The 26,767-nt window shown below is 43.5% G+C and overlaps 1 protein-coding gene across 2 annotated transcripts in view; it reads left to right on the forward strand.

Annotated features, from left to right (window-relative positions):
• The window catches only part of LOC100742623 (myocardin-related transcription factor B), a 250,068-nt gene that overhangs the window by 23,817 nt on the left and 199,484 nt on the right, over positions 1-26,767 (forward strand). Inside the window, exon 1 of one of the 2 annotated variants that reach the window (XM_012381934.3) lies at positions 241-539. The exons of the other annotated variant lie outside the window; for it this stretch is intronic. Within the exon in view, the coding sequence (XP_012237357.1) occupies positions 500-539 (40 nt within the window). The 5' untranslated portion in view covers positions 241-499. Of the gene's footprint in view, positions 1-240; positions 540-26,767 lie in introns of those variants that run through there. 2 annotated transcript variants of the gene reach the window in all.

Here is a 26,767-nt window from a genome sequence, read left to right on the forward strand (position 1 = left end):
CTGGACAAGTTATGTCGGGCCAGTGACGCAAGCAAAAGTTTGGAGAGAGGCCGATGCGTCTGTCGACGAAACGGTGGCTTCTACTCCGCTCGAGTGAACAAGAGGAAGACAACGACGAAGAAGCAGAGGAAGAAGAAAAGGAAGAAGACGAAGAAGAAGAAGAAGAAGAAGAAGAAGAAGAAGAAGAAGAAGAAGAAGAAGAAGAAGAAGAAGAAGAAGAAGAAGAAGAAGAAGAAGAAGAAGAAGAAGAAGAAGAAGAAGAAGAAGAAGAAGAAGAAGAAGAAGAAGAAGAAGAAGAAGAAGAAGAAGAAGAAGAGGAAGAAGAAGACGAAGAAGAAGGGGGGCGTGCTTGAGAGGAGCGCGTGCAGCTCGTTCGACCTGCTCTCTCGTCGTTTGCACGCGTGCAGCTCCCTGTGGTGTGCACGTGCGTGGCTGCGTGCGTGTGTATAGTGCAGGAACCGACGATGGAATATCGGTGAGGTCACGAGGTCACCGCAGAATGCCTGAGCCGAGGGCGAAGCGCTGTAAACACTGTGACGGTACGGCACCACTTGGCCTCGACGGGTGTGCGGCTTTCTCCACTGCGCACGGGGAACACTTGCTCCGTTTCTAACTCGAACGTCCAACCCTTCTGACTAATCACATATTAATAAAGTGTCTTTTTTTAATACCAATGTCAGCTTCTTTTAATCTTACGCTCTAACTTTTATTAATCCCTCACCCAGGTTTGTTCGTCAGCTGCTGTATGAAGATGTTTGGCATTGCTCGTTGATGTTTGTCTCGTGTGTTGTAACGATGTTGTTATTGATATTTTAACGATGGATTGGTTTGTAACGACGCAGTGACACTGTTTATGCATGAAGGTTTCTTCTGTTTGTTTTTTGTTTTTTTTCTTTCTTTTTAGGAATTACGGCTTTAAAGAGAGATTTGTTTGACACCGAGGATGTTTGAATATACCTTAGAAAGGTCGGGATATTAGGACCTTTGGGAGTTATAACACGAATGATACCTTCGTTCTTTTATTTACAAAGATAATCTCTTTCGTTAAAGAAACAACGTTTGTTTATGATGCAATCATATCGATTATTACAAACCATACAGATACTTACGTTATATTATAAACAGTCAGAATTTTGTATTTGTTATTATCGCCAACAACACGTACTCTATCGAATGAAACGTATCTCGCCAAAGCTGATGTTAGTGTTCGAAAAAGAGCATCACGAATGTATCGTTAAATTGCTTGTTTCTCGGATTCTATCCTAGGCTGTTGAGAAAAGCCAGATGGCGGGATCGTAAAGCGGACGAAAAGTCGTATTTCCGGCGAAAAATCTGTGTTAATTAGGGACACAGAAGAGACCATTTTATCTGTTCATTTATTCCGCGGCTGTGGCCGGACACTTGGACCAGGCTTGAGGCAGACCAAGGCGAACGCACATAGCGCATTCCGATCGGATGGCAACTACGTCCAACTACATTCCCCTCCGCTTCACCCTCGTCTTTTGCCTTTCCTCTTCTTTCGTCTCTCGCGCTCCGTACCGCCAGTATTTTTATCCTCGGTTATTCACCCTCTTATCTGCGAATAGAGGCGCCCCTTATCCACCTGGATTCATGCCTTCTTTCCGCATGTGTCACTTCTTATCCCTTCTGTTTTCCAATTTCGTATATTACCAGTAAAATCACCTCCGCGAACCTCCTCAACGATCACTTCGTTTTTCCTTTTTAATTCCTTTCATATTTGATCAAAGACGATGACGCAAGAAGCGTAGATTCGCTGTTTATATTTTCAAAGCAGAATGTAGCAAAGTCGTGGTATTTTCTTGCAGGAAAATGGAAGTTTCGGCGGAAATATTTGCGGAATCGGGCTCGGAGTGTCAAGAGATGTTAGTGGCGGGGCAGTTTATTTGAATTTCTTTCTCGATCGATCGTCTATGCAAACAGCGAAGCGGCCGGGAATGGTAACGATCACTTCGGGTATTGGCCTACATTTTTTCCCGGCGATTTCGCTTCGCCGGTCGTTTCGCTGCCCCGTATCTCTTTTTGTTTTTCGAAACGTCAAAGCGCCGTTCGGCCAGATGGCCGCGATTAAAAAAAGGATTCCGCTCTCTCTCGCGCGCGTCTTACGTTTCCGCTAACCGGACTCGGCACCGTCTGCATCCAGAATTCTTAAACAAAATTTATAAATACGCGATGTCGGCTCTACGTTCTTTTCCGTGCGATGTGCGCTAGGTCTACATCTTGTAAACACATTTTCACGGACGCTTGCAAGCTCTCGTTTCGCGCTTTGCTACACCGATAGCGAAACGAAGGGATGTTATGAGATTCGAATTTTACGTTCCAAATGCCAAGGTCCTGGGTAGGAATTTATTGCACGAAGAACAGATAGATGGTCTCGGCGAGCGTTCTGCAAAAAACGATTTTTCATTCTCCCGCGATCCCGAGCATCATCTAAGCTTCGATCGTCCAGTCATTTCAAACAGATTCTACCTTCTACTTTTTTCTTTCGTTATTCTTATGAGTTACGTACTCGGTGACAGTTGCGTTTTATCTTCTGTTCTTCGTAGGCCGACTATGTTTATTCCTTTACAAATTGCACCATTAACGAAAAACATTCTTTTAAATCGACGATATCTCGGTGTAATTATACGAAAAATCATACGTTTACCACTATAATCATGCCAAGAGGGAGCCTATATTTGCGAGCTACGAGTGTTTAAGTTGGTCAAAGCGTTTTTATTTTTATACAGTCCTTCGTAAGACTAATTACACGTATATATATCTAGTGGCTGCGAAGTGGAGTCGATAATGGGGTCTAACTCGAAAAGACCCAGAATACACGGGACGGATTGTAAAGCGACAGCCAGACGGTGATGTATGGTACAGGGACGAGTCGATGATTACGAGGAATCCATGCCTTCATCTTTTGAGGGCCGCATCGTTAACGAACGTCCGCCCCTTTTAATTACTTTCTTCATTAATCAGCAAGGTGGCCCCGGTGTTATAGGTCGGTGACCTTTCAGGAGGAGCAAACGCCCTGTCACGAGTTAATCGACCATCCCAAGAAACCTTTTCGACGAAAAGAAATCTAGTCAACTCTTTCACTCTATTCTTATCGGTTAGTTCATTTTCAGTTCGATTTCACGTATCTTGTCTTCTTCCACCTTTTTCTCTTTTTTTTTTTTATGTATGAACTTTGACGATGATTAGTCTAGTCGGCTTATATATTTCTGAAAGACTTGCGAACGATTTTACAAAAGATTCCAGGATATTGAAAGTTACGATTCGCTCGATCGACATTTATTACCAATATTACCATCGATCGGAGCAGGACCGTTGAAACAACGGGCATTAAAAGCACGATACGCGAATTCCACGCCGATGCATCAACGTTTAATAATACGCAATTGGGAATCGTAACGAACTACCGTTGTTAGATCATTGCTTTGATTCGATTTAACGTGGCATTATATTACGAAAATTGAAAAACACAGTAAACGGCAGTTACTTTCGTCCAGAGCCATTGAAAAATGTCATCGCCAGATGTTTTGAACCTTTCGATCGCGTCGAATGCTCGAGAATGATCGTCTATTCCGAGTCTTCTTCTTTCTCTTTCTTTTCTTTTTCTTTACGAGATCGTTCTTGTTCTTCAGGGAGGAAAGTTTACCGAGGGACAGTGAAATATCGTATGTTCTGGGCCGTACACTGTCTTTATTTCCGCGCCTTTTTATTACCCGTTACGTAAGCCCGGAATTATTTCGATCTTTATTTTCTTCTTTCTCGGTTTCTCTTACTTTTCGTTGCTTTTGTGATATTTCTCAAGGCCACGGAATCGTTATAAAATCGCGTGGGCGAGCTGGACAAATGTTCGATCATGCGACACAGGAATGCGTTGAACGTCTATAAATTTCCATCTAAAAATGTCCAGCTTGTTCAGGCGCACATCATGTCTTTCAAACTTTTTGTCTTACCCCTCACTCTTTGCCTCTTCACGCTAATTAAAACTTGCCACGAGGATACTTTGAGTCTAGCGATTAGAACGATCGAGACGATCTGATTCGTTGCGCTGATTTTTCAGTAGAACCAAAGGGAAAACCGGCCTGGCTGGTGTTTGATTTATAGGGACAACTTTCCAGCGCGAATGGCACTTACTTTGCGACAATTTAATAGACTCTTAGATATCGAACATGGCCGAAACGTATATCTAGATCTGTGAAATTTGCTTTATTCATTGTGAAATGTTTTTTACGCGCCGGAATTAGCCATCATGCAAGAACATATGTGAAACCGAATTAAGCGTATTTTTGCTCCTGAAAGGGTTCAATTAAAGCGTTGTCGACTTGTCGGATGGAGTGGCACTAAACGCGTGTCGTAGGCTCACGAATAACGTCCGTAAATTCAGAGTCCAACAGCTGTCGATGGAAAACTAAATCTAAATTTAATCCTGACCAGTCCGATGAGATTCATTCTGGACAATAGACTTCCAACCTTTCAACGTCTCCGAAATGCCAACGGTTAGAACAATCCATGGTGCGCGTACGCTTCTCCGAAGTTCTTTCAATAAAGTTATAATAAGAAAAGTTATAGCAAGGAAGAAAACGTAGATTCTGTATTTTAAGTTTCCGATCGGGTTTATAACCTTTCGCCTTCTATTAAAAAAAAAAAAGAAAAAATGAAATGAAAGAAGAGAAAAGAAAAGAAAGACAATTTTCCCCAAAGTTGACGCTTAATACCAACTCCAAAAGAAAATCGTCTCTTAGCCAGACTCCTCCAAATTCTCTCAACCTTCGATAATTTATCTCTCTCTCTCTCTCTCTCTCTCTCTCTGTAATTGTCATACCGCGAATGGGTCGATTGTTGCTTCCAAGTATTTTCAACCCCAAATCTACCTTTTATCGAGTTCCTCGAATTTGACGAGGATCGTACCTGCGATATGACCTTCGCAGGATTGTCTGGAAGCGAATTTGGCAGGCCGATGGTCTAAGGACGCCTAGTTCGATTATTTATCGGGACGGTATGTACGATGCGTGGGCAGCGGTCGCTCGTGTTCTCGCTGCTTTTCATTCGCTGGCCACTTTCCAAACAGCGACACCCTCACACCTTTTGCTCGAACACATATTCGCGTTTGTGGACGCCGGTCTGTTCGTGTGGCGCATCACTGACACGCGTCTCGTACGCGCACCTCGTGTTACAGTTACGTCGTAGCGATTACGTACGAGCTCGCACGCGCGCTACTCTACCTTTTCCACGTTTTCCCCTCCCCCTTCCGTCTTTCTCTCTTTCTCGCTTGGCTCCATCCCTCTATGCTCGTTTGTCGTCATTCTTATTCTTTCACGAGTTATTATCATTGAAGGTGTGACGCTATGTTCGACGAGTTAGAGACGATCTGTAAATTCATGGACGATGGCATTGAGAAGATCATCCACGGATATTGATCGTCTTTCTGGAATTTGGGATATTTTTGAAATTCTGTAACTTTATTCTATAAGAAACTCAGTGAAATCGATGTTTGAACGAATTGTGTGACTCTGGTTTCGAGAGATGCTGTAAGTATTATAAAATCTTTGCCATGTTCATGGAAGTTTTAAATAGAGGAAGGACGTAAAAAAGATGAAATGTTAGTTTTATTTCTTTATCGTTGAACGTTGAAGGAAATAATGTTGAGAATTAAACTGGACTCGGATATTTTAAACTAGAAACTCGTTACTTTTGTTTTACGACAGGTAAATCCTTGACGACAGACATCGGAATATTCTTGGATTCGAATATCATATTCCGGAAGTATAGTCGTCCAATAAGAAAATGCACAATGTATTAATAGATTTTCTTTAAAAATAGTTTCGCTATGCGCCAGACGCGCTGAAACAAATTGTAAAGCTGCTGGCCTTTTCTAGGATTTATCTCGTCAGTCTCTCAATTACTCCACGGGAACGCGGAATCTTCTTTTTCTTCTTTCTCTTTTTCCTGTCTTTCCTTCTTACTCGCCCGTTTCCATAACAACGAGTAGACGGTACGTCGGTGTTTCTTATCACAGAAGATCGGTCGAGGAAAGAAGAATCAGTCTGCACGACGGAAAAAGAAACTTTCTATTCCTGACCACATGATTAGGCTTATTTATGGCGATGTAGAAAGAGAACCTACTACGAAGATACGACGATGAATGTTTCCGTTTCCAGAAATCACAGAGTTATTTGACAAGAGCGACGCTACTTGCTACTTTCATCCCTCTTTTACTCTGAGAAACATATCTTGAAATTCTATTATTTCTTCGAACTTCCTCCGAATTATTTTTCACGAACACCAAGTCAAGATCAAGGACAACCGTTACGTCAGACCTTCCTGCTAGCAATTTGCCTGAGAAATTAGACCTTCGTTTACAATTTATCTACTCTCGGAGAATTTCTTCCGGCTCATTCGAGAGAGACGCATCGCCGGAAAAATAACTAACGAAAAATAAAGTAAATGTGTATCGACGTCGCGTCGCGTTCAGTGGCGCAGAAGCGGATCAGCGATCGTTTTCAAACAATCCGCCCATAAATTGATCCGCCTCTTCGATCAAGCTATCGTGGCGGAAGACAGGGCTCGGAGCAGCGAGAGAGGCTGGAGGAAAAGAGAGTCGTTGACGATGGAGACAGGTGGTGCGGTAGTGCGAGGCGGACGCGACGATGGCCGCCTTTATCGAACGAGATCGAAGATAATCTCGCCATCTTTTCCCTTCCCGTTTCTCGCCTCCTTTCTTTCAATTGCTTTCTTTCCTCTTTGTGTAACCATCCCCCACCCTGTATGTCGCGGCCACAGGCGACCGATCTCCTGTTGCTCTTGGCAGCCATACGCGTGGTTTACGTGGTAACAGCTGTGCTCGCACGCACTTTACTCGCGCAAAACATCGCTAATGGACCGACAACCTCAACCGAGTTAGCCTCGCTTACGCGTAAATATAGTGAAGCGACCAGGTCTCTCTTTCTCCCGTTCTTTCATCGCACCTCCGCTCCCATCTCTTTCTTCTCCTTACCGCCCATCGGATCGCCGTTGTCACCGTCGATGAAATTTATGGCAGCGGGAAAGTTTCTTCGTACACGTTCGGGCGCCTCGTCGTTGGCTCTCTCGGTCTTCGTTCAATTTTCCAATCACAAGTTGTACGATTGTCGTATCGATGGGCGCGAAACAACGAAGTTGGTGTACAGATCTGGGTAGTAATCAGTTAAGAAACGCTCGATACGAGTGGGAGCACCGTTTATTTGATCGGAATTCTGCTCTACGCATTATTTGGGTCAGTAGATTTCTGCTGGGATTTACTGCTCTTTTGGTGTTTGGAGTTTCCGAGCAGAATGAATGGAACCATAATAAAAGGAAGCGTAGGCACGTCTTTTGATTAAACAGCTAGATTATTCGCAGCTGTAAGTCTTCGATCGAGAGGGTCGTGCTAATACGTATCGATCAACGTGAGAGCTTGGAACCCTGAGCCAAACTCGAGTTACTTGAAAACGAAACTCGCGTGACAAGAAATTTGTAACAAGACGATATATACCATTTCTCAAAAAGTATCAATCAAATTGTATTATCTCACGAACAAACTTATGTCCTTTGAACAAAGACAGCAACCCTTTGAACGCCCTTTGAACAAAGACCCATCTGCTATCGTAAAGGATCCTACCTTATACGATTATAGTCGTTACGATGATAAACGATATTAATTTCGTTTGATACAAATGACCTTGCACTTTCGATTGTCATCATATCATAAAGTTTGAGGTGATCGTGGATAATCGTGCGAAGCAAGCAGATTGGTTGGGTGTTCGCGCGCGCACGCCTGCATACGGGCGCGAGATGTGTGCCGAAGCTAAACATTCCGCGGAGCGTTCACCCTGGCATTGCTGTAAAAATAAACGGATTGCCAACGGTGTATATCCACCTCGTCCCCGAAGTCTCCGTTTCATTTACGATACCACTGAACCGAACCCAGCGTTGCTTCTCTTCCTGCAGCCACCTCCTTGGTCGGAGACCTTGCACCTGGTCCTTCCCACAGATAAAAGCGAATCGAGTTCCGGAGAATCGGTACGTTCTACCGAGTTTATCATCGTGACATTGAAATTCTTGTTTTTCTTCTCTCTCTCCTCTTTTTCTTCTTTCTTTCTTTCTTTCTTCCTTTCCTTCCTTTTGTATCATAGTCGAGGAAATCGTAAATCAAACGAAATAATCTACGAGACAGCGATAACTTGGAAATACGAGGATTCTTCGATTGTTGAAAAGTATTTGATCGAGAGATTTTGCTAAACAGTTCTCTTTTTCTTCGCGTTTTTATGGCTGTCTGACCTTGAAACGAGATGAAATAGACGAACGTAGAAATGTGCTATAGAACGAGTCTTACTGTCAGTCGTAAAAGTGATTTAAAAGTGCAGCATAAAAGATTTCGAATAGCGAAAGATAGATGTATATGTGACCTACTAGTTTAGCGCCAGACGATCGCGTCCGAGATTCTAAACTCTAAACTCGCCCGACCGAAGAATAAACATTACCGATTATAACTCCACCTAACTAGCGTTGATTCATTCCTCGGAAAGAAGAATTCCGCGAATAAAGAGGGAATTCGAAGCGGAGATTTCTTCGTGGCGAAATAAACGTGTTAATCGTTTTGACGAGTGATCCGAATCGTCTGACCTTCCTTCGTGTCTCGAGATCAGGCATCTTCCGTGAAAACGACAGCGCGGACGAAAGAATATGCAGGCCGAGACGTGCCAAGTGAGTCAGTGAGTTGGATAGTTCACGAAATTAGATCGCGCGGATTATACAGCGGCCGGCTGTTCGCGTTGCTGCATCGCTGTAACCGGCATTGATTCATCGGCCCATCGTGTGCGCGCAGATGTTGCCGCTGTACAATGAACTGTAGGCAGTTAGTGTGGCGCATAAATCAAAGTTCCCTAAGAATTCTCTGGCAGATTAAAGATTTACAAGTTTTGTCTGTAATTTAGAGGACGCGAATCTTATTGATTTCATTCTGAAAATAGTGACATCTGTATGATACAATTGTTCGATCTGATGAATTCTAAAATAATAAATTCTAGATTTATTAAAAAGGTATCAGTTCTATTGGTTCGTAGACGCCACGCGTAACATTCTCGATAGGGTTCGATAACATTTCGCGAATCGATATACAGTTAGAAAATATTCGATTCGCTACGTGATACCGCGTTTCACGTAGACGTGGACCAAGGGACTATAGTAATTCAGTCGGAGAACGTAAGATCGGATGACACAACACGCGCTTAATAACACAGATTAGAGAACGCGGCTGGAACAAGGGAACAGCAAATGAAAAACGACGATCGGTCAAGATATGACGACGTCTGGCACAGACTTGGCTTCGTGTCTAGGAAGCGACTCCTCTTTGCCGTTGTAGCCCTTAATGAGCCCAACACGAGAGTAGTCCAGCCTCTTTAATTCTGTTCCTTCTGTCAACCGCTTCTCTCTGCTTCTCGCTGTCTTCTACCTCTTCTTCCTCGTCTTCGTCTTGGTCATCTTCTTGGTCTTCTTCTTCCTCTTCTCTGCCTCTCCACCCTCATCTGCATCGCCGGCTCGGAGCATGACCTGGATGGTACCCAAACGAAATACCATTCTCGTCGCTTCCTTTTTCGCACGCCATTTTGGAGAATCGATCGTCGCGTTGCTCCAGTTCGCTCGACTGCCACCACCGTGCTTGTTCGGGTAAACAGCTTTGTGCCTGTCACCGGGGATTAATGAACGACGATCGTCCATGATTCCTAAATTCGTTGGATTTCGAACCTGCTATTTCTTCTCATTTTTCCTTTTTTTCTCTCTTTTGTGCGTTCGTTTATTCGACCGATTGTCAATTCTTCAATTTCACTAGATAAACACATATGGAATTAATATTCGAATTTCAATAAATAAATGACTTATTTCCGTAAGTTAATTTATCATAAGAGGATGATGTCACGTTTATTTTCGATTTATGGAACAGCTGGTTTTAATTTTTGTGTTCTGCAAATATCGGATTACACGTTGTACCGGTTGAACACGTTACGTTGATTTGAATTGTTTTTCTTGGATATCTTTAATTCTCATTAAAGCGAAGAACAAGTTCAATAATCCGGGAACATCGATTAGAAATTAGAAGGAACTTGTTGACTCTGGCCGGTAATTTGCGAGTTTTCGTCGCGGTACTGTATCCCATCGGAGACAGCAGGCAATTGGACATCAGTCGTGTCGAACGGTCGATAATGGCAGTCGTCGATCAGGAAATGTCACAATGTTAGAGCAACGTTGCGAAATAATCGTCGAATTTCGGAGCTTACGAGATCGCATGAACACCCTGCACATCTTTCGCAACTTGCCAAAAGCATTTCCATTGTACATTTCCTGTTACACTTTCGTGCACGAGCGTCAATGCTGATAGATAAAATTGGCTGCCTTTCGGACGCGTTGTCGATCGTTTCGCCTCTTTGAGAAACACTTTTGGCCAATTTGATCGTTGAACGCGCGTTTATTTATATTTAAACGGGCAACGTCGAAGCGTGTCGCCACTCTCGAAATTATTTATCAGGGATATCGTATCGATGAATCGAAGAAACCTCTGCCGGCTATTTAGATCGAATTGCAGAACATACAACTTTAGAAAGGTAGATCGAAAGAAGTTGTAGTACCAATATAGCACTGTACAAGAGTATAAGCACTACGAACCGAAGATACTAACTGTGTCATAGGCGATAGCTAAAACGACAGCTCGATATTGCGTGGAAATGGGCGAGTTTATCGAGCCATAACGTCTCAGTATCTCAGTCTCTGAGAAAATTGGAAGCTACTCGCACACTCGGATATTATTGCCGCGATGACAGCCGTCTTTGCGATTCGTACCAGTCGAGGTACTCGCTTTAATGGCTCTATAACTTCTTTATGTATCAAATTGAACTGCGATCACGCTTAGAGTACCTTTATCTGTCATCGATTTGCCATACTTCAAGAAAAAGGTACCAACGACTAAAATTATATCCTTTTGTATGTTATTTTTTAATTACCAAAGGAAAGGGAAAATAGGATTTAACGTAGAATGTTTAGATGTGCGTTTAAAGGATTTGAGAGCATCTTGGAGAACTGGATCTCATTGATCGAGGAATCTCAATGACTAAAAGCCCACGATGAACTGGAACGAATCGGAATCGGCTATTTCTGCCCATCAGAAGAGCGTAAATTGTCGCGTCGCAGAACGACCCGTTTCAACGCTGATATTTACGTTTGCTCTGCTAACTGGTTCGCCGGATTTATCCGCAACCTTGGGAATAACGGGCGCGATTTGTCCCGCTGGTAATATGTATTTGAACCCATTAAAAGCCTGCATGTGCCGGGAGGGGAGCCGGAGTTGGCTGCCGACGACTCTGTTGCCGCAAATCCCGCGATTTCGAAAACTCTTCTAATGGACGGGCGCTACTACCGACGATACGTAGCGAACTCTTTAATTATTATACATCCACTTCTATCCCAATTGAAACGCACGATGCACTTAAATCGAAATAAAAGCACTTTTCAGGTTTAATAAGCCAATCTCCGCGGCGGTTCTTTCGTTCTGATTCAACATTTTTTTACCGCGTTCTGTCTTTGGACAAATCGAAGTAAATTTATTTGACAGAAAATCTTTGACACGATAAAAACAAATAAAAATGATAAAGTGTCGGAGTTTCTGTATTGCCAATCTTGTTCTCGTTTAAGTTTGTAATAATAGCTATTTACAATTGGATAGGGACCCAAGAATCGTAGAGAAGTTAAAGCAAAGGAACGTAGACGGAATCAGGTGAGGATCGTCGAATTGATAACCCGTTGTCTCGTCTGGCAGTGTGGACAGAAATAAACCGGTGGCATACGTGTTAGCGGACGAAAATACGAGAATTTGGTATCATTTATTACGCGAGCGTAACGCGTTCGCTAGACATAATTATGAACCAGAGGGCCACGAATGATCGCGATTTTGCGTGCAATTTATAGTATAGATGCGCCTGTAAATGTCAGCAAACGCGTCTCGACGACCGTTCCGCGAAACACGAACCGCGCTCCTCTACAGTGAGTTGCGATTGTTGCTGGCGCTGTAATTCTCTTCGTCACTGTCATCCCATTTTTACGACACATTCGCGTGTCTCTCACCCTTCCTTTGCTAGACTTCTACAAGCCAGATAAATATGCGAATATTCGAAGATTCTAATTGGTACTTTAAATATTACAAACGCAGAATTTTCTCGGTTACCTGGCAGTTTTCATCGATATTAGAAGAGAAGAAAATAATTAGTGTCGCAATTGGACGTGTTTTTTTTTTATCAGAATGTCCAGATTGGTCCACCTATGAGCATTCGTTTCGCTCGAGATCTCGTGAAAAACGGTAAATTGTTTCGGAACCAGTGGTAATTCAATCGTAGACGCGTGATTAATGCGTAGCCGCTTATTCAATTTCACGCACAGACGGCGTATTATTAATCAGTCAGAAAATGTAAACTGTGCACTGCTCTTCAATGTTACGAGTCTCTCGGCTCTAGTCTTTGCAATCGGCGAGATTCGGCGCACGCTGACACCGAGACATCGTTCGCTACTAAAATTACGAACGGTGACAGCTTAATGTTCCGAATTTGTCAGAATCACGGCGTATAACGGCGTTTAATCGGATGGAATACGAGCGTATTGCACGTCCAATGGATAACAGTTTTCCTTGGCCCATCTCCCTTATTCTTCGTCATTGTGCGAGGATCGACCGACGATCCTTCTTGAATCGTAATATTTGTGCGATTTTACAACACACACCAAGTTAACAGACATTGCTTTCATTGATACTTTGACTGTTTGTTAAATGAAGCTTTCGGTTTTCTTAATGAATTTCGATATCGTGTTGTTAGACATCGAAATTTCTTCATCCTTTAGTTCGTAGTATTATATTTAGAACTTGGCGTGTAGTCATTTTCTAACGAATAAATTGGTTGGAAATGATGGATTGCTAGAATCATCACAGGTGAATGGTACGACACCGTAGTGTCAGGTTTGTAAAAGATATACGACACTCATAAATCAATACTTTTTTAAAAATATTCCCCGTTTATTTATCTTCCGGTCCAAGATAACGATAAACGAATATTTTAGTTCCCGTCGCAACGCATATGTTCAAGTCTTCCTTAATTAACCCTGCGGAGGTCGCGATTGATCTGACAGACACATGTACAATCTAATTCTAAACATCTTTAAGTTTGTTTTTTATATCTCAATTGGTAATTACTTAATATATACTTTATATATACTTATTATGTAGTATCTAAATAGTCTAGAGTAAGGACAAGAAAGGATGTTCTATTTGAAGTGAAATTTAGTTTTATTTTAACAAGCAATACCCAATGCAAAAACTGATTGCAATATCTTCGTACGTCTTATTCTAACACTCGGCTCACAACTTCTGTCTTCTCAGGTGAAAAAATGCTGACCCTCAACCCTCGCACCCTTCTCCCACTCCTTTACTCATTTAACTTTGACGTCACCAAGGCATACACTCTTACTTACAAGCTCTCTCTCTTTCTCTCTTCTCTAGCACTCTTACGATTCTCAGTTTATACTTTAAATTTACAACTTATACTATCCCTAGAAAACTGGAACTTAAATATATGGTAGACCAAGCGTATACCTCCCCTTTTTTTTGATATTACAATTATAAAATATTTTATATATTTATTGTAAATATGTCCATATATTATATTTTGTATTAATTTTAGTAAAATTAATTTTCACATATTTATACAGTCTTTCGGCAAAAATAAACGCCGTAGCGTGAATCTTAAATTACCGTGTCTTTCAGATACCTGTGAAGGAATTTCTACGATCGCCACCTCCGCAGGTGTTAACATCAGCAAATTATTAAAATCTGTTTTTGTCTAAAGGATCGAAGCGTTCGAACTTCCGAGAGACTTTATTTTTATACTTGTTCGTATGTTTAACAATTTCTCTTTGAATCGCTATTATTATTTGTAAATCATTTCTTAGCCCACGATAATTCTATTCTTAGTTATAGTTTTCGTGGTACGATAATAAAGCGAGCGAAATAAGTCAAAGTGGAGGACGCGTTTCAACCAACGCTATCCTAGGAAGTATTTCAAGCTGCCTTCTTTCCTTACACTCGGCCTTGCAACGGCATCCAACATTCTCAAGCGGTTACGCGTATTGCAGTGCACCAATAAACGACGTTCTCTGTCCTAGAATAGAATTAATTCATCGTTTCTGCCATGACATATAGTAGCGTGCTATGAGTTGGCAAAGTCGGTAAACAGACTCGATGCATTTGCAGCGTGGTCGGACGTCACGGGGTTTCGGTAATCGTGAGGAAGGAAACGCGACCGTTCGACATTTCACCCACGCGATGCCGCGTGTGATGCAGTAAAGTCGGTTTTCTCGGCAAAATACCGTGCACGCGACGACGATACCGTGATCGACTGACTGTCGAGATATTTCCGACACCATGTCCTCGCCTACGATTATTCGAAATTCGTTGGATAACGATCCGCTCAAGTTCAAGAGCGACGTTGAATACGAGAGAAAAAACGCGTTTAAATTTACCCGCCGGTACGTTCTTGAGGTAAATTTTAGTTCTCTACTTTCTTGGGGATAAATGCAGAAAATCTGAAGAACGAAGCACGGTAAGTAATTGAATCATGGATTTGAACGTGTAGGTTTGTATGTGAAAGGTCGAGAGTTTCATTGATGTAGAGTTTTCTATAAATACCTCCTATTCGTTCCATCTTCTATTTTTCAGTTCTCTATCTCGTTGAGTATTTAAGAAAAGCTTCAACATAATAAATATCAAAGAGTAAAGCTTCTTACGTCGATTCAATTTCCAAGTATCAAGCGCATCCAAACAATAATACGCTCGATCTTACATCTTCGCTCTCCTCTTAGGATTTCTGAAATCATTCTCTGGTTAAAGATCTATCGCAGAAGCACGCACGAAATAAACTCTCTTGCGCTCTGAAGATTCAACCTCGCGAGAAACACGAGTTTCAACTTGCACGAAACACGTGCGCAGATTTATTCGCAGCTTTGCGAGGATAATCGCGAGTCGTTGCTCCAAGCTTGGCTGAAATCTGCATTAGGCTATCGGTCGGACCCAGGAGCCCTCGAAAATCTGCGGCTCGACTAGCGAGGCCTGTCCTTGCATTACGGATATTTCCGTCCATAGTATTAGACGGTATAAAGGCAGAACGGTTCCCCTCTGCCATTCCCGGCATGGCCAGACGTTGGCAAACGCTATGTAAAGCGCTCCAACGAACCTTTCTGCCCCTTTTTTGCCTTTAAACGTCGCCTGGTACCGCCTCTCTTTCGTCACCCGACGCATATGCCTTCTGCTCGCGCTCTAAATCACGCTCTCCAATTCCTCTGACGTTCATTTTCTTTTCTTCTGTTCGTTTTCTTTCTTTTAACTATTTATTCGATCGTACTATGCTAGAGATGACTCTAGAAGATATCAAGCAACCAACTTTAACGGGTCTTCGTTCGAACTACAGGAACGATTCGCTCGAACGTTTACGATCAGCGATACCTGTTTGATCTTCCTCTTTGAGAAATTAACTGGCGTCACGTTCCGGTTCCGATCGTTCACTGTGCAACATACACCGTAAACCGGATGGGAAGTAAAGGAGGACCAGAGGTTTGAAAGATCCACGTCGTACATCAAGGAGACTCATCTGCACGCGAAACATCGAGTCTATATTAAGTCTATGTACCTCGTGCGCGAATAGTTGTTTACGTGGCTCGTCAAACGGTATAATTTTCAGCGCCAGACCTGTCAAGTATATTCAGGTACGGGTTACGCTGATTATCCAGCATCGCCTTACGAATTAATAAACTATTAAATCGACTGGAGGTATTTCTTCCCATTGCTTTCTGTCGCAGAGATAAAGTGTAGCGAATTGAGAGGGTCTCGTTATCCAAGGTGGTGTTATCGTTTCTGCTTTTTCGACGATATTTCGTTAGCGGTATCGGTGTCGATATTCGATAACAATCAATTTACTGAACCGTGAGTGACGCACTTGCCACGGCCGATCGGTCGCTGTTATCAAGGCGGGCATTATTTACGATAACTGTTTCTCTGCGAAAGAATTCCGTTAAGCGTTCGATATCGGTCGATGGTCGACAGTGTCGTTAGTGGCCTATTGCGTGGTTATATAGCGATCATTTTGGTCGGATTTTTTCTTGGAAGGTGCAAACTCGAACGGCCCGCGTTCGCCCCCTAAACCTGTTCCAGGCCGCGCAGTTAAGACGTTGAAGATTCGTTTCTTGCCACGAAGATATTCGATCGGCGTGTATGGACGTGCGAGAACCTATAATATCCACGTATATTCGCGTGGCCGTATGCACAACACGGTCAACAGCCAGCTTCTAACGAGCTCGTCGAATGATCGATGCCTCTTTGTCCTTTCTGTTTTTACTCGTCGCTCCTTTTATTAATCGCTTCATCAAGTATATATCGCATGAAGGAAACCTAGTCGATTCTCATAATCCTTAGTCGTTGCAAATACGCGATAAGATATTTGTTTAAAAGTAATTCGAGCATTCGACGATGAAAGATACAAATCCCGAAGAACGACGACTGATCGATCCGCATCAGGCAGTGGCAGTGTCCATCGAGAATTCAGCACGCTTTCGTTCCGGGGCCACGGCGGCCATAAAGTTAACGATCGCGATCATCGATGCAGCTGACGTTTACAATTGCGTTTTTTCCAATGGATCGACCGGTGCGACTCGGTCTGCCGGCGATAAAGCGCATTATCGAGCGTTACCGCGACGCTGGAGCGCGGGAACCAGCTCGGATACTAACTGCGTGAAAGCGTGTACGACTCCGGCTACAAGGGAAGAAGAACTGTTAGGTAGTACCGAGACGACGCCGTAATCGTTTCTTTCAACGTTTCTTCTTGCCTGCCAGTCATTTTCTCCGAGGACGTGTAATCTTGCCTGTGAATTTTAACGAATCCATGCACTCGACCGTTTATCTGCAATCACTGGCACAGCGTCTCCAGAAACGGCTCTCCGGGAAATTAATATTTGCCTCTTCTCGGCTAACTCGACCGTCTGCGTTTTTATCGATCACTGGCTATCCACTGCTGTTGGCAATCGCGGTTATTGCTTTAAGCTCGCTTCACATTGTCAAATTACCGAGCAATGGTCGAACGTATCGTGTTTGATTCGTTCGATCAGGGTACAGCGATCGTTCGACGACGAAAATTTAATCGTACTTTACGCTCTAGACATTCTTGAACGATATTAGACTCTGTTCTTCTATTTTTACGTAAGAACTACGAGTACATATTTACATGAACATAGAGCTCCAACGATGTTCCTCCATCTTTAACGAGCTATTTTTGCGCGCAAAGTAAAAGAACGCGAATGAAATCCATCTTCGACAATCGTTAACCAACTTAGACGCCATTCCTGGTGTTTCTTCCCTTCTTTCGAAGGGCATATTGTGAAGCCAGCTTCATCCGCGTGCGTTTTATCGGATGAGGCGAGGCGGGAAAAAAGAGAGAGGCGATCGGTCTTCCCGTATGTAAATGTTGCGTTTATAGAAAGAGGTGGTGCCCCGTAATCACTGTGGGCCCTCCAGACAGACGGCTTTTTGGTGGAAGGTGTAAACGACTTTACTGGCTACTTAAACTCGTTTCAGATCGATGTGCAAACGACTCGGGCAGTGGCCAGTTAAGACATTATCTTGACGGGACTTTGCAAAAAAATTCGCCGTTACGAAACAGCGCCACGCTGCTCGTCCCTCGTTTTATCGATCACCACAGCCGCTCCCCTTATCGCTGGCCCTTGGCGAATTCAATTTTGCGCTCGTAATTCAGCCTTGCACTCGGTGAAAACAGAAATCGACGCTCGTTTCGAGACAAGAAAGCTTCTGCTCTCTGTAATGCGATTTCAGCGTCCCGTCAAATTGATTTTATTGTACCGTTCGACGTTTGACAAATAGAGCGATAGTGATAGAAGAAGTAAATATCTGCGTGGTAGATCCAGATTGCTTTTCTTCATACTAGTGATATATTTCACCGCGATATTTTAATCGGTGGTATGTGCAATCTAGATTTACGAGCAGCTGCATAGAGATTCAGGATCTGGTAAATAGTAGTGGTGAATGGGAATCGTATATGTAGTCAAGGCAATCTAGCCACCTTGTCACCCTTTGCCGCGTATCTAATCTGTCTTCGGCGTTGCACCCAAGACAACAACAAGAGTCCATTCGTATACTTTCAACGTTCTAACAAAACTCTCTAATAAAGGAACAACGCGTTCGCGATAAAGAGAAAAAGGAAAATGTCAAGGAAGAGGAAAACAGAGAGAGAGAGAGAGAGAGAACAAAAGAGGTAATAAGATACACAGAAGAGATATTTCCACCGCGTAAGAAAGGCTTTTGAAATAGATCGACCAAATCGTACGCCGTCCGCTATATATACGCGTGCCGACATAAATTCGTGACTTTATGTTTTCCAACGTGACGCTCGCCGCATCCTGCGTTTCCCGCCATTCTCGAGCGCAAGTAAAAACAAGGCGGATAGCTTTACGAACATACCGTGGTTTACGTAAGAAGAAACTGCGAAGCGTTTCTGTCGAGGACTCGTAGTCGCTCGTTTCCGGGGAACGTGCCTGCTACGCCGTGCAAGAAGAACTTCGCCTAACTGGGCGACGATCACGAAATGTCACTGGATCGCACGTATTCGATGACGTGGACGCGTGAAATTGACAAAAACAGCAAAGAGAAAGTCGACGAAAACACGAACGAATATAAAAAGATCGTCTCTTGCAATTTCAAACTGTTGTAAACGTTTAATTTATTTTTTTCAATGTTTTCTTCCGCTGTGTTTTATCGCGAGAACGCTGAGAAAGCGTCGCGTCACGGTCGCCCGTTTAAAATAAGAAGCTCTAAGTTTCAGCAAGCGGTTAAAATCGTCGGAATATTAATTCTATTTGCGCGGAAAAATATTTTAGACGTTATTTTCGATGCGTGGCGATGGAGATTAATTTTGACGAATCGGTTAAGCGTGGTCTCATTGTAGGCAGAGATTGATCGCTAAATATAAGCGAACGACGAACCAAGGAGTAAACGTCAGTGAAACGCGGAATAGATATTAAAACTAGAAACCAGAGCCGAATGATGTATTACTACGAGGGTCGAAGTGCCAACCGACCTCATCCGCCCTCTTGTCGGCTGGCAGCACTCCACATTTTCTAGAATGACTCACGATAAGCGGGTCGTGCGTTCGGCCAGTCTGTCCTACTGTCTATCGATGTTGGTACCACGCGATCCGGCTACTTTTCCCGCCCGGGAAATTCGCGGCAGTTACAGAACCGGAGAATAGTCTCGCCACGATTTCCGCCGCTTATCGAGCGAAATGACGCGATCGCCTAAGTTTACTTTGAGTCAGCGTATTCCAATAAAAGTTCGATCGCAGATCAACTCGATAATTTCAACTACTTATTCGTTGCATATGTTTCTTCTCTGCATCCAAGTCCGAATATAATCGGGACAGGAAAGCGTTAAAAAGCAGTTTCTCGGAAGAGGCAACGATAGTCCCTCCCTCGAACTGGTTATACTTGGTGGCACTAATTCCAAACGGCCGTAGCATCGATCATATAATAAAAACGTCGTCTTCGATGCTTGGGTTCATTAAGCGCCCCTCCAACGACTCTGCGAATCCTCAGTTTTTTTTTCGTGAAAACGATTCGAGCAGATTCCAGGGGATGTTCCCTCGCAGCCGTAACTTTTCAGCGACGCGTATATCGGCGAATAAAGAAATCGTCGAATCGGGAGTGTTCCGTTTCTTTCGCGGCACCTGCCTTCCATAATTCGTCGGGGTGAGCCGCCCTGTGACGCTTCCTATTAATCACTAGCCCCTTGCTCCGCGGCAATTTCGCGTAATCACCGACGGTCGGATCCAGTAAAGAACGCTAACGAGAAAGTTGGCCCGGTAGCCCGAACGGAACACCCAGTCGAAAATTATCGCCACGAATAACGCGGTTTGCGTGGGTGTGAAATTCTCCTGTCACGGGAAACGACGCGTTTCGACTCGCTTGCCACTCTATTACGTTGTTTTCCCGTATAAAAAATCCGTAATCGCGACCGACGATGGAAAACGAGCCACGGGTGAGGACGAGTTGCGCTGGAAAAAGGAACGCAACGACATAGACTGCCGGGAAACATATCGTGGCAAAATGTCCTGGATGAAAGCGAACACCTCGGGTAAATCGGGTATATCGGTGTTTATATGCGCATGTGCCAACGAGACTTCATCTCGCGTGTTTCCTCGCTTCAAGTTTTAATTGTTGCTATATAGCTTTGCGTTTGTCCTATAAATGATAGGAAGAAACAACCAGGAACGACAGATATACTTCTATGGTATAAAAATAGAGGAAGGTTATATAAGAATAAAGGTAGATAGTACTGTCATTCGACCAATGACAAAATCGTCTAATTTGTGTATCGAAAGATATGACAAACGTTAATTGAGACAGCGGTATTTCTATAAACGTAATTGTATGAACTTTAGAATACTCGTTGAGAGGCGAGATTAGGGTTATTCACGAATTTGTTCGCGATCTGATCGCCACGTGAAAGGGAAATGCTGGTGTCAACGAGTCGACGTGGTTGGCTGCGGCGATATAAAAATATATTAAAGTGCAGATGCAAAGATCGCGAGTAACCTAGTGGTCTCTTCGTCTACACATCCCCGCGAGACTGCGAAATGTTTGCGCGAGCATCTTTTTTCCCATCTTCCCTGATTTTCCTTTTGCATGGAAACAGGCTTACGCGCTAACGTACTCCTCCAACGAATTCCACGAGTTCGCTTGCGAAGATGAGATCACGTTTCAGGATTACCAGCGATTCGAATACCTTCGCGAACATTAGCTCGAGGGTACGCAGTAGCGATGCTGTAGGAGATGAGGCCAATTGACTTCAAAATCTACGAGAGATCACAGAAACTAGAGATTTCGAAGCTGACTTAGGTATGTTAATCAGCGGGGTAAGCGTCTTAGAAGATTTGTTGCGTGGGCGAATGAGTTAGAAGATAATGTACACTATCGTTCGTAGTATTTGGGTATGCGATGTAATTTGGTCGAAAGATCGGTATTTTGGTTATATTTTCAAAGTTACGGCAGAAGAACGTTTCTTTGTTGTTAATTCCTCGCTTGCCATAATCGAGATTAAATTTAAGGGAGCAACGCGAGAAAAGTTTCGTTGAATCAATAATTTTCCTCGCTCCCCCTGTCGACTTTCTCTCGTTCGAGGGTCTGTAGAAAAAACTCGGCAACCTCTTGTGGCGCTGATTTCATAAAGCTGTCGTCGACCGACCAGATCCACCATAACAGACGCCACGAACTTGCAGTTGCCCGTCTTGCTTCTTCCCCTTGGCTGCCCGGCGGAAGAGCAAATATTGAATTAAGGAAAGCACCAGAGGAAAGCCTGCTTTCACGCCCTCGTTTGCTGATTCGTCGGCTACTCGTTCCCTTCTTCTACTATTCCGCCGATCCATCTTTTTCACTGATTCCTGATTTCCGAGGTCCAGGAATTTGGGACAGGTGTCGTTATTGCCAAGTTTTTGTTGTTTTAATTCCACTGCGACGATACTCGAATTCGTGACGTTGACCTGAAGTTCCTAAAAATATGCGAAGAGATTCGACGAATCAACGTGTGCTTTATAAACACGCTTAAGATTTTTGCCTCGTAGCTTAACAACCTCCAGAAAGCAGAGAAGAAGATCGTCACGCAAACTAACATCCGGACATTTTACAGCGCTGTACGATCGTAGAACCGAGCTATTCTACGCTAGATCTCGCCAAATCTGCTCAACAAATTCACTGTACCCTGTAACTCGGCTACAAGATAAGTAAACGCGTCTGCTATAACAGGAAACGCGCGATCCACCTATGGTTCACTCGAAAACGAGTTGCTACGTTCCGCGTACTGATCGTTCCCCGACTGGCGTCATCTTCCAGCGTCTTTCCTAAAAGCAAAAGACCAACGATCGCCTCGTTTTATCGATCCGAGTGAAACGTCGAGCGACGACGACGGTTAGAACGCTGGAGAAGCTAGAAACAGGCACGGACGAACGTTAAAGGGTGTCGGGAGGATTCGCAGAGGGAAAGAGGATGAAAGGTACGGTCGAACGAAGAAGTAGACGGTTGGTAAGCATGTGCTTGCTCCAACCCTCCCCTTTCTCTCCTCCTTTCTCAATCCGCCTCTGGCAAGCCCGTTAGGCTAACTTGGGAGTTCTATTTGCGTCTTGACTTCTTACGTCTTGCCCCCTCCATCTTCCTAGCCGGTCCGTTTCCCTCTTCAGCATCCCCCCCGAAGAGAGGTTCGCCGTCTATCTAGCAACGGCCGGTCAGCAACGCGGTCAGACCTAATCCGAATTACCGATGCCACCGTGTGGAAAGCTTGGAAGGATTCCCGAACTTTCTGTCTCTCTGTTTTCCGGTTCGGGATGCGATAACTGATGATACTATCGCTAACTGTTTGCGTAGCTAGAGTCGGGATGGCCAGAGTTGATACGTGAATTTACCAGCTCTCTGCATGGTGACGTCTTGCGGTGGAAATTGGTACAGGCTTTCTTTCTAAACAGGGACACGCTTGATAGATCCATCTCGGAGGAAAATGTAGTTTGGAGAACGGCAAAGCAGTGAATAACCCAGGTGACCTAATCGAGCTCGAGTATAGGGTGATTTAGTTCGGATTTAGTTGCTGATTTCTTCTTTCTCTGTGTCAGATGGAATCGTACAGGTGTTTCTAAAATACATAGACACGTAAATGTTCTTAACACGCGGCCACATTTTACTCGGTTCGAAAAACGAGACGAATTGCATAAGCGGTACATGTTCGCGCCAATGCGAGATGCAAGGATCGTCCATGAAAGAAATTGTTGGAATTCTTTCGAGAACCGTCGAAAATGTTTCAAAATTCCTGTCGCTACTTTGTGAACATGCCAGGTACTCTTGCCACGTTTTACTCGTTTCTCAAAACTTACTTTCATTTTCAAGATGCGGTTTGCACGAAGCAACAAAGTTTATTTATGAAGCACATCTTCGGTATATGTTGCCACATCGCCCGACTATATCAGATAGATTACACGTTTAACGCGATACCGATCGTGTCGACACCTCCTTTCCAAGACTACATCGACCATCCGATCGTCCTATTGCTGTAACGTTAAATTCAATCGCCGGCAATTAACGTCGATAACCCGATTTTCCAGCACGGTAAGCGTGAAATAAGAAGTTCCACAAACAGGTGTCTAACATATAATAATATATCAATAAACAGGGAGGCGTGCGATTAAGATGCAGCCCAGGCTGTCGATAAAAATGTCGGTAACGAGTAGACGATCGCGCGCGCACAAGCGCGATTTTATCTGGAAACCACTTATCGCGAGTATTTCTTGCTGTCTAATAGTGGCGATTATCAGTAGCGCTGCGTGCCAGCCCCGATAATTGCGAGACGAGCCGGCGTACAGCGCCGGTAATGATCTCCGTAACGGCGACCACGCTCCAAGATTTGACGTTCGATTACGGCGACTGGTTTCGATGCTTCGTAGTTTGCTCGAACCGAATTACGCTGAGAAGTATTAACGGATTCAGGTGGGCAGGTTTCAGCTGATTGGGTTGTAGGTCAGGTGTGCGCGATCATTTTATATCGACGAACGAAGATGAGATATTTATCGGCAAGAGATTTAACGTTTGAATTCAAATTCCGTTAGCTTTACAGGAATCGACTTAATGGTAATAAAGTGATCTCAGATTGGCGATATTGACGTGTTTCGTAGGAGGATGATTCGATGTTTGAAATAAAAGGAAGTGTGAATAGAAGGAAGACGGAGTGATTAATACAGCGTAAGCGAATTATTACGAAGCTTGAAGAGTTTCGAATTCCTGGGTACACACAGCCAAATTTTATTGGCTAATGGATGAGTAGAAAATGAGAAAGGAGTACAATCTTGTTCTCATAATTTCGGTTGTACGTTGAAACGTTGTCCCGGCTTGCTAAATCCCGCAGTCACGTGAACCGGAATCTGCCGGGTAATTGCGAAACGACCGATCCGAAAGTAGCCTAGGTAGCATAACTTATGCGAAGCAAAGTGAAATGAGAATAGATTCGTTATATAGCGCGTCCAAACGGCCGCGAAACACGGTTGCTGGCTGCCGTTGCTGATGCTTCTACTTCCGCGAAATTGTTACGAGCCTCCAGCTCGGATAACAGAGATTCTTCGACATTCGAATACAGCGTCCAAGACCATTTTACGCGGTTGTCGTTACGCGATAAATTCTAGACTTGGAAACTTTCTTTAAATAATTTCATTAAGTATATCGACGTTGAATAATCGAACGCGTTTATTTAATCTCGTTGTTTGTCCATCTTTGACTCGAGCACGATATTTCATCGATAAAAAAAACAATTTTTCTTTTCTACTCTGATATTGGTATCGTCGATAATTACTTGACACTCGCAAAGATCTAGCCATTTATCTTCTGAATTTTTCGAGCGGTATCTACAGTTCGAGACCGATATTATTAACAACGTTTCCAAGGCGAGACAAATCCAAGGGTCAATAAATCGCGCGTTCGCCAGCGTTAAACGTTGGTACAAGCAATATAATCGGAGTAACAAGTCGATTTTCGTCAGCCAGTCCCGTTCTTGGGGACATTGGCAGGCATCGCGTTATTATTTTAACGTGAACATTCTGGCGATCCTCACCAAGATAAATAACAATGCTTATGCAATGTCCGCGTAATATCCGTGCTTCAAGGATACCGCGCTCGCGCCCCTCTGCTCGAAATTCCGTAGCCGTGAGTTTTATGCCCTCTTTCCTGTACGATCGCGATCCCATTTCAAACTGATTGGCCCATATACTTAACTACTTTTTCTTCTTTTTGTTTCAGGTAAGCGAACTTCGTACGCTTAAGTTGCGATCGATAGACCGTAAGCAGCGATAAATTGGTCGATTAATCAGAACATGGTATGAAAATGAGCAATAATAGCTAATAAGATGAGATGACTTTAAAGTAAATGGATAATCGCGGTATTAAATGATTTTCGATAATATGACTTCCTTTATTTAACCTGTTAACCGGCAGAGACGAGTCATCTCGTCGCTCTGATTTCGCATCTCTCGAGCATAATAATTTCCTTATTTATAAGACCTCATTTAGATATCCTGTTTTTACAAGGACTAATATTACCTTAAATACAATTAACTTGTGTTTATTACCTTTTAATTCTAGAGTTATAGGAGCTTTTGATTAAGAAGTGTCACGGTTAAGAGGTTGAGAGTGAGGCGCTCGAATTAACCGTAGTTAAAGTTTCAAAATATTTTTGTCCTATTACGAAGTTTCGTTTCTCGTATTCCGAATCGTTCGAAGAGCGTGAAAACTAACCGAGCCAATGGCGAATTATTCGAAAGTCTTATCCTTGGATGCGGTTGGCATACCGGGCGCATCAGAAAACCGCAAGCCGTCCGAGGGAGGAATTTCTTGAAAATTGACGCGATCTTGCCGAAGATCCTTGAGCGTAGAATAGAGAAAAACCGCGACCCTATAATCGTTACGCTAGGAATGTTAATTCCATCGCGTTCTCCCGAACGGAGAAAGAAAATAATCAGGGTCGATTGAGAAATGTCGCCGCGTCGCTTCGATGTTTCTAATCACCGTTCTTATTCTTCGTTTAAGCGTCAGCTGGATCGTTATTTCTTTCGCGTTCTATTTTAGATGCACTGACTTTTCGCAATAAGCAGTGAACTTTTAAACTCACGATCTTAAAAAGTAACGAAGAAAAATACAGGAAATGGGGAGAAATTCTTGTCCCCGCTTTTTCAATTCCGCTCTATTACTGTTGTTCCCCGTGACATTCGATTATATTTTAACGTTGCTTTAAGCCAGAACCGAAGAGAGCATGACGAAAGTTTCAATGGCACGCGAGAGAATAGTTTTCGCAGCGTCGTCACGCTGCCGTAAATACGGTGGAACTCCGTTTAGGCGATCTCCATTTATTTGAACGAAGTTTTAAGTAGGGTCCGATTAAATAAACTTTTGCGATCGAAACTTCTATTGTAGGAACGAAAAGTCATAATTGTTCTCCGACAAGTTCATATAAACGGAGTTATACCGTAGCGCAAAATCAGTATATCGCCAGCCTACCCTTCGTGCATCCGACTTTGTGTCTCTTAGCAAACGTGTTTCCTTTAAGAATAATTTTCCCTGTCGTTGCTCGTGACCGACGGGACAGTGGCGAATGGCAGTCGATAAAACGTACCACATTTCCCTCTTAACGTCAATAGAGAATCGTGTTAAGAGTTATATTCTAGAGACCTGCTTGACTTATTTTTCATCTTTATTTTCGTGTTACGAGAAGAAAGTTTACACGTGAATACTATCCAGCAGCTATTAACCGGTAACTAGCGGTCCTAAATCCGAGCGACACTTTCTATTTCGGTGCGCGTTACGAGCACAGAGCTCGCTGACAACCGCACGAACGTCATCTCGTTTGAAAGTGGCCACGTGGACGGAAGGGCTTCCGTGTCTAACCTTAAGAACAAGGACCAGTGAACAAGGGTATACGGGTGGAAACGAGTTTTCTGGCGCATCGATTTCCTGGGTACGTGCTTCTAGGAGAATCCGTCGACCCAATTCTCCACGATGTCAACAACGACGGTTATTTTCGAGCGGCTCTAGTCTCCATTAAAAAAAAAAAAAAAAAAAAAAAAAAAAA

This window comes from Bombus impatiens, unplaced genomic scaffold, assembly GCF_000188095.3.
Source record: "Bombus impatiens unplaced genomic scaffold, BIMP_2.2 scf_0136, whole genome shotgun sequence".
In the NCBI taxonomy this organism is placed as follows: Eukaryota; Metazoa; Arthropoda; class Insecta; order Hymenoptera; family Apidae; genus Bombus; species Bombus impatiens.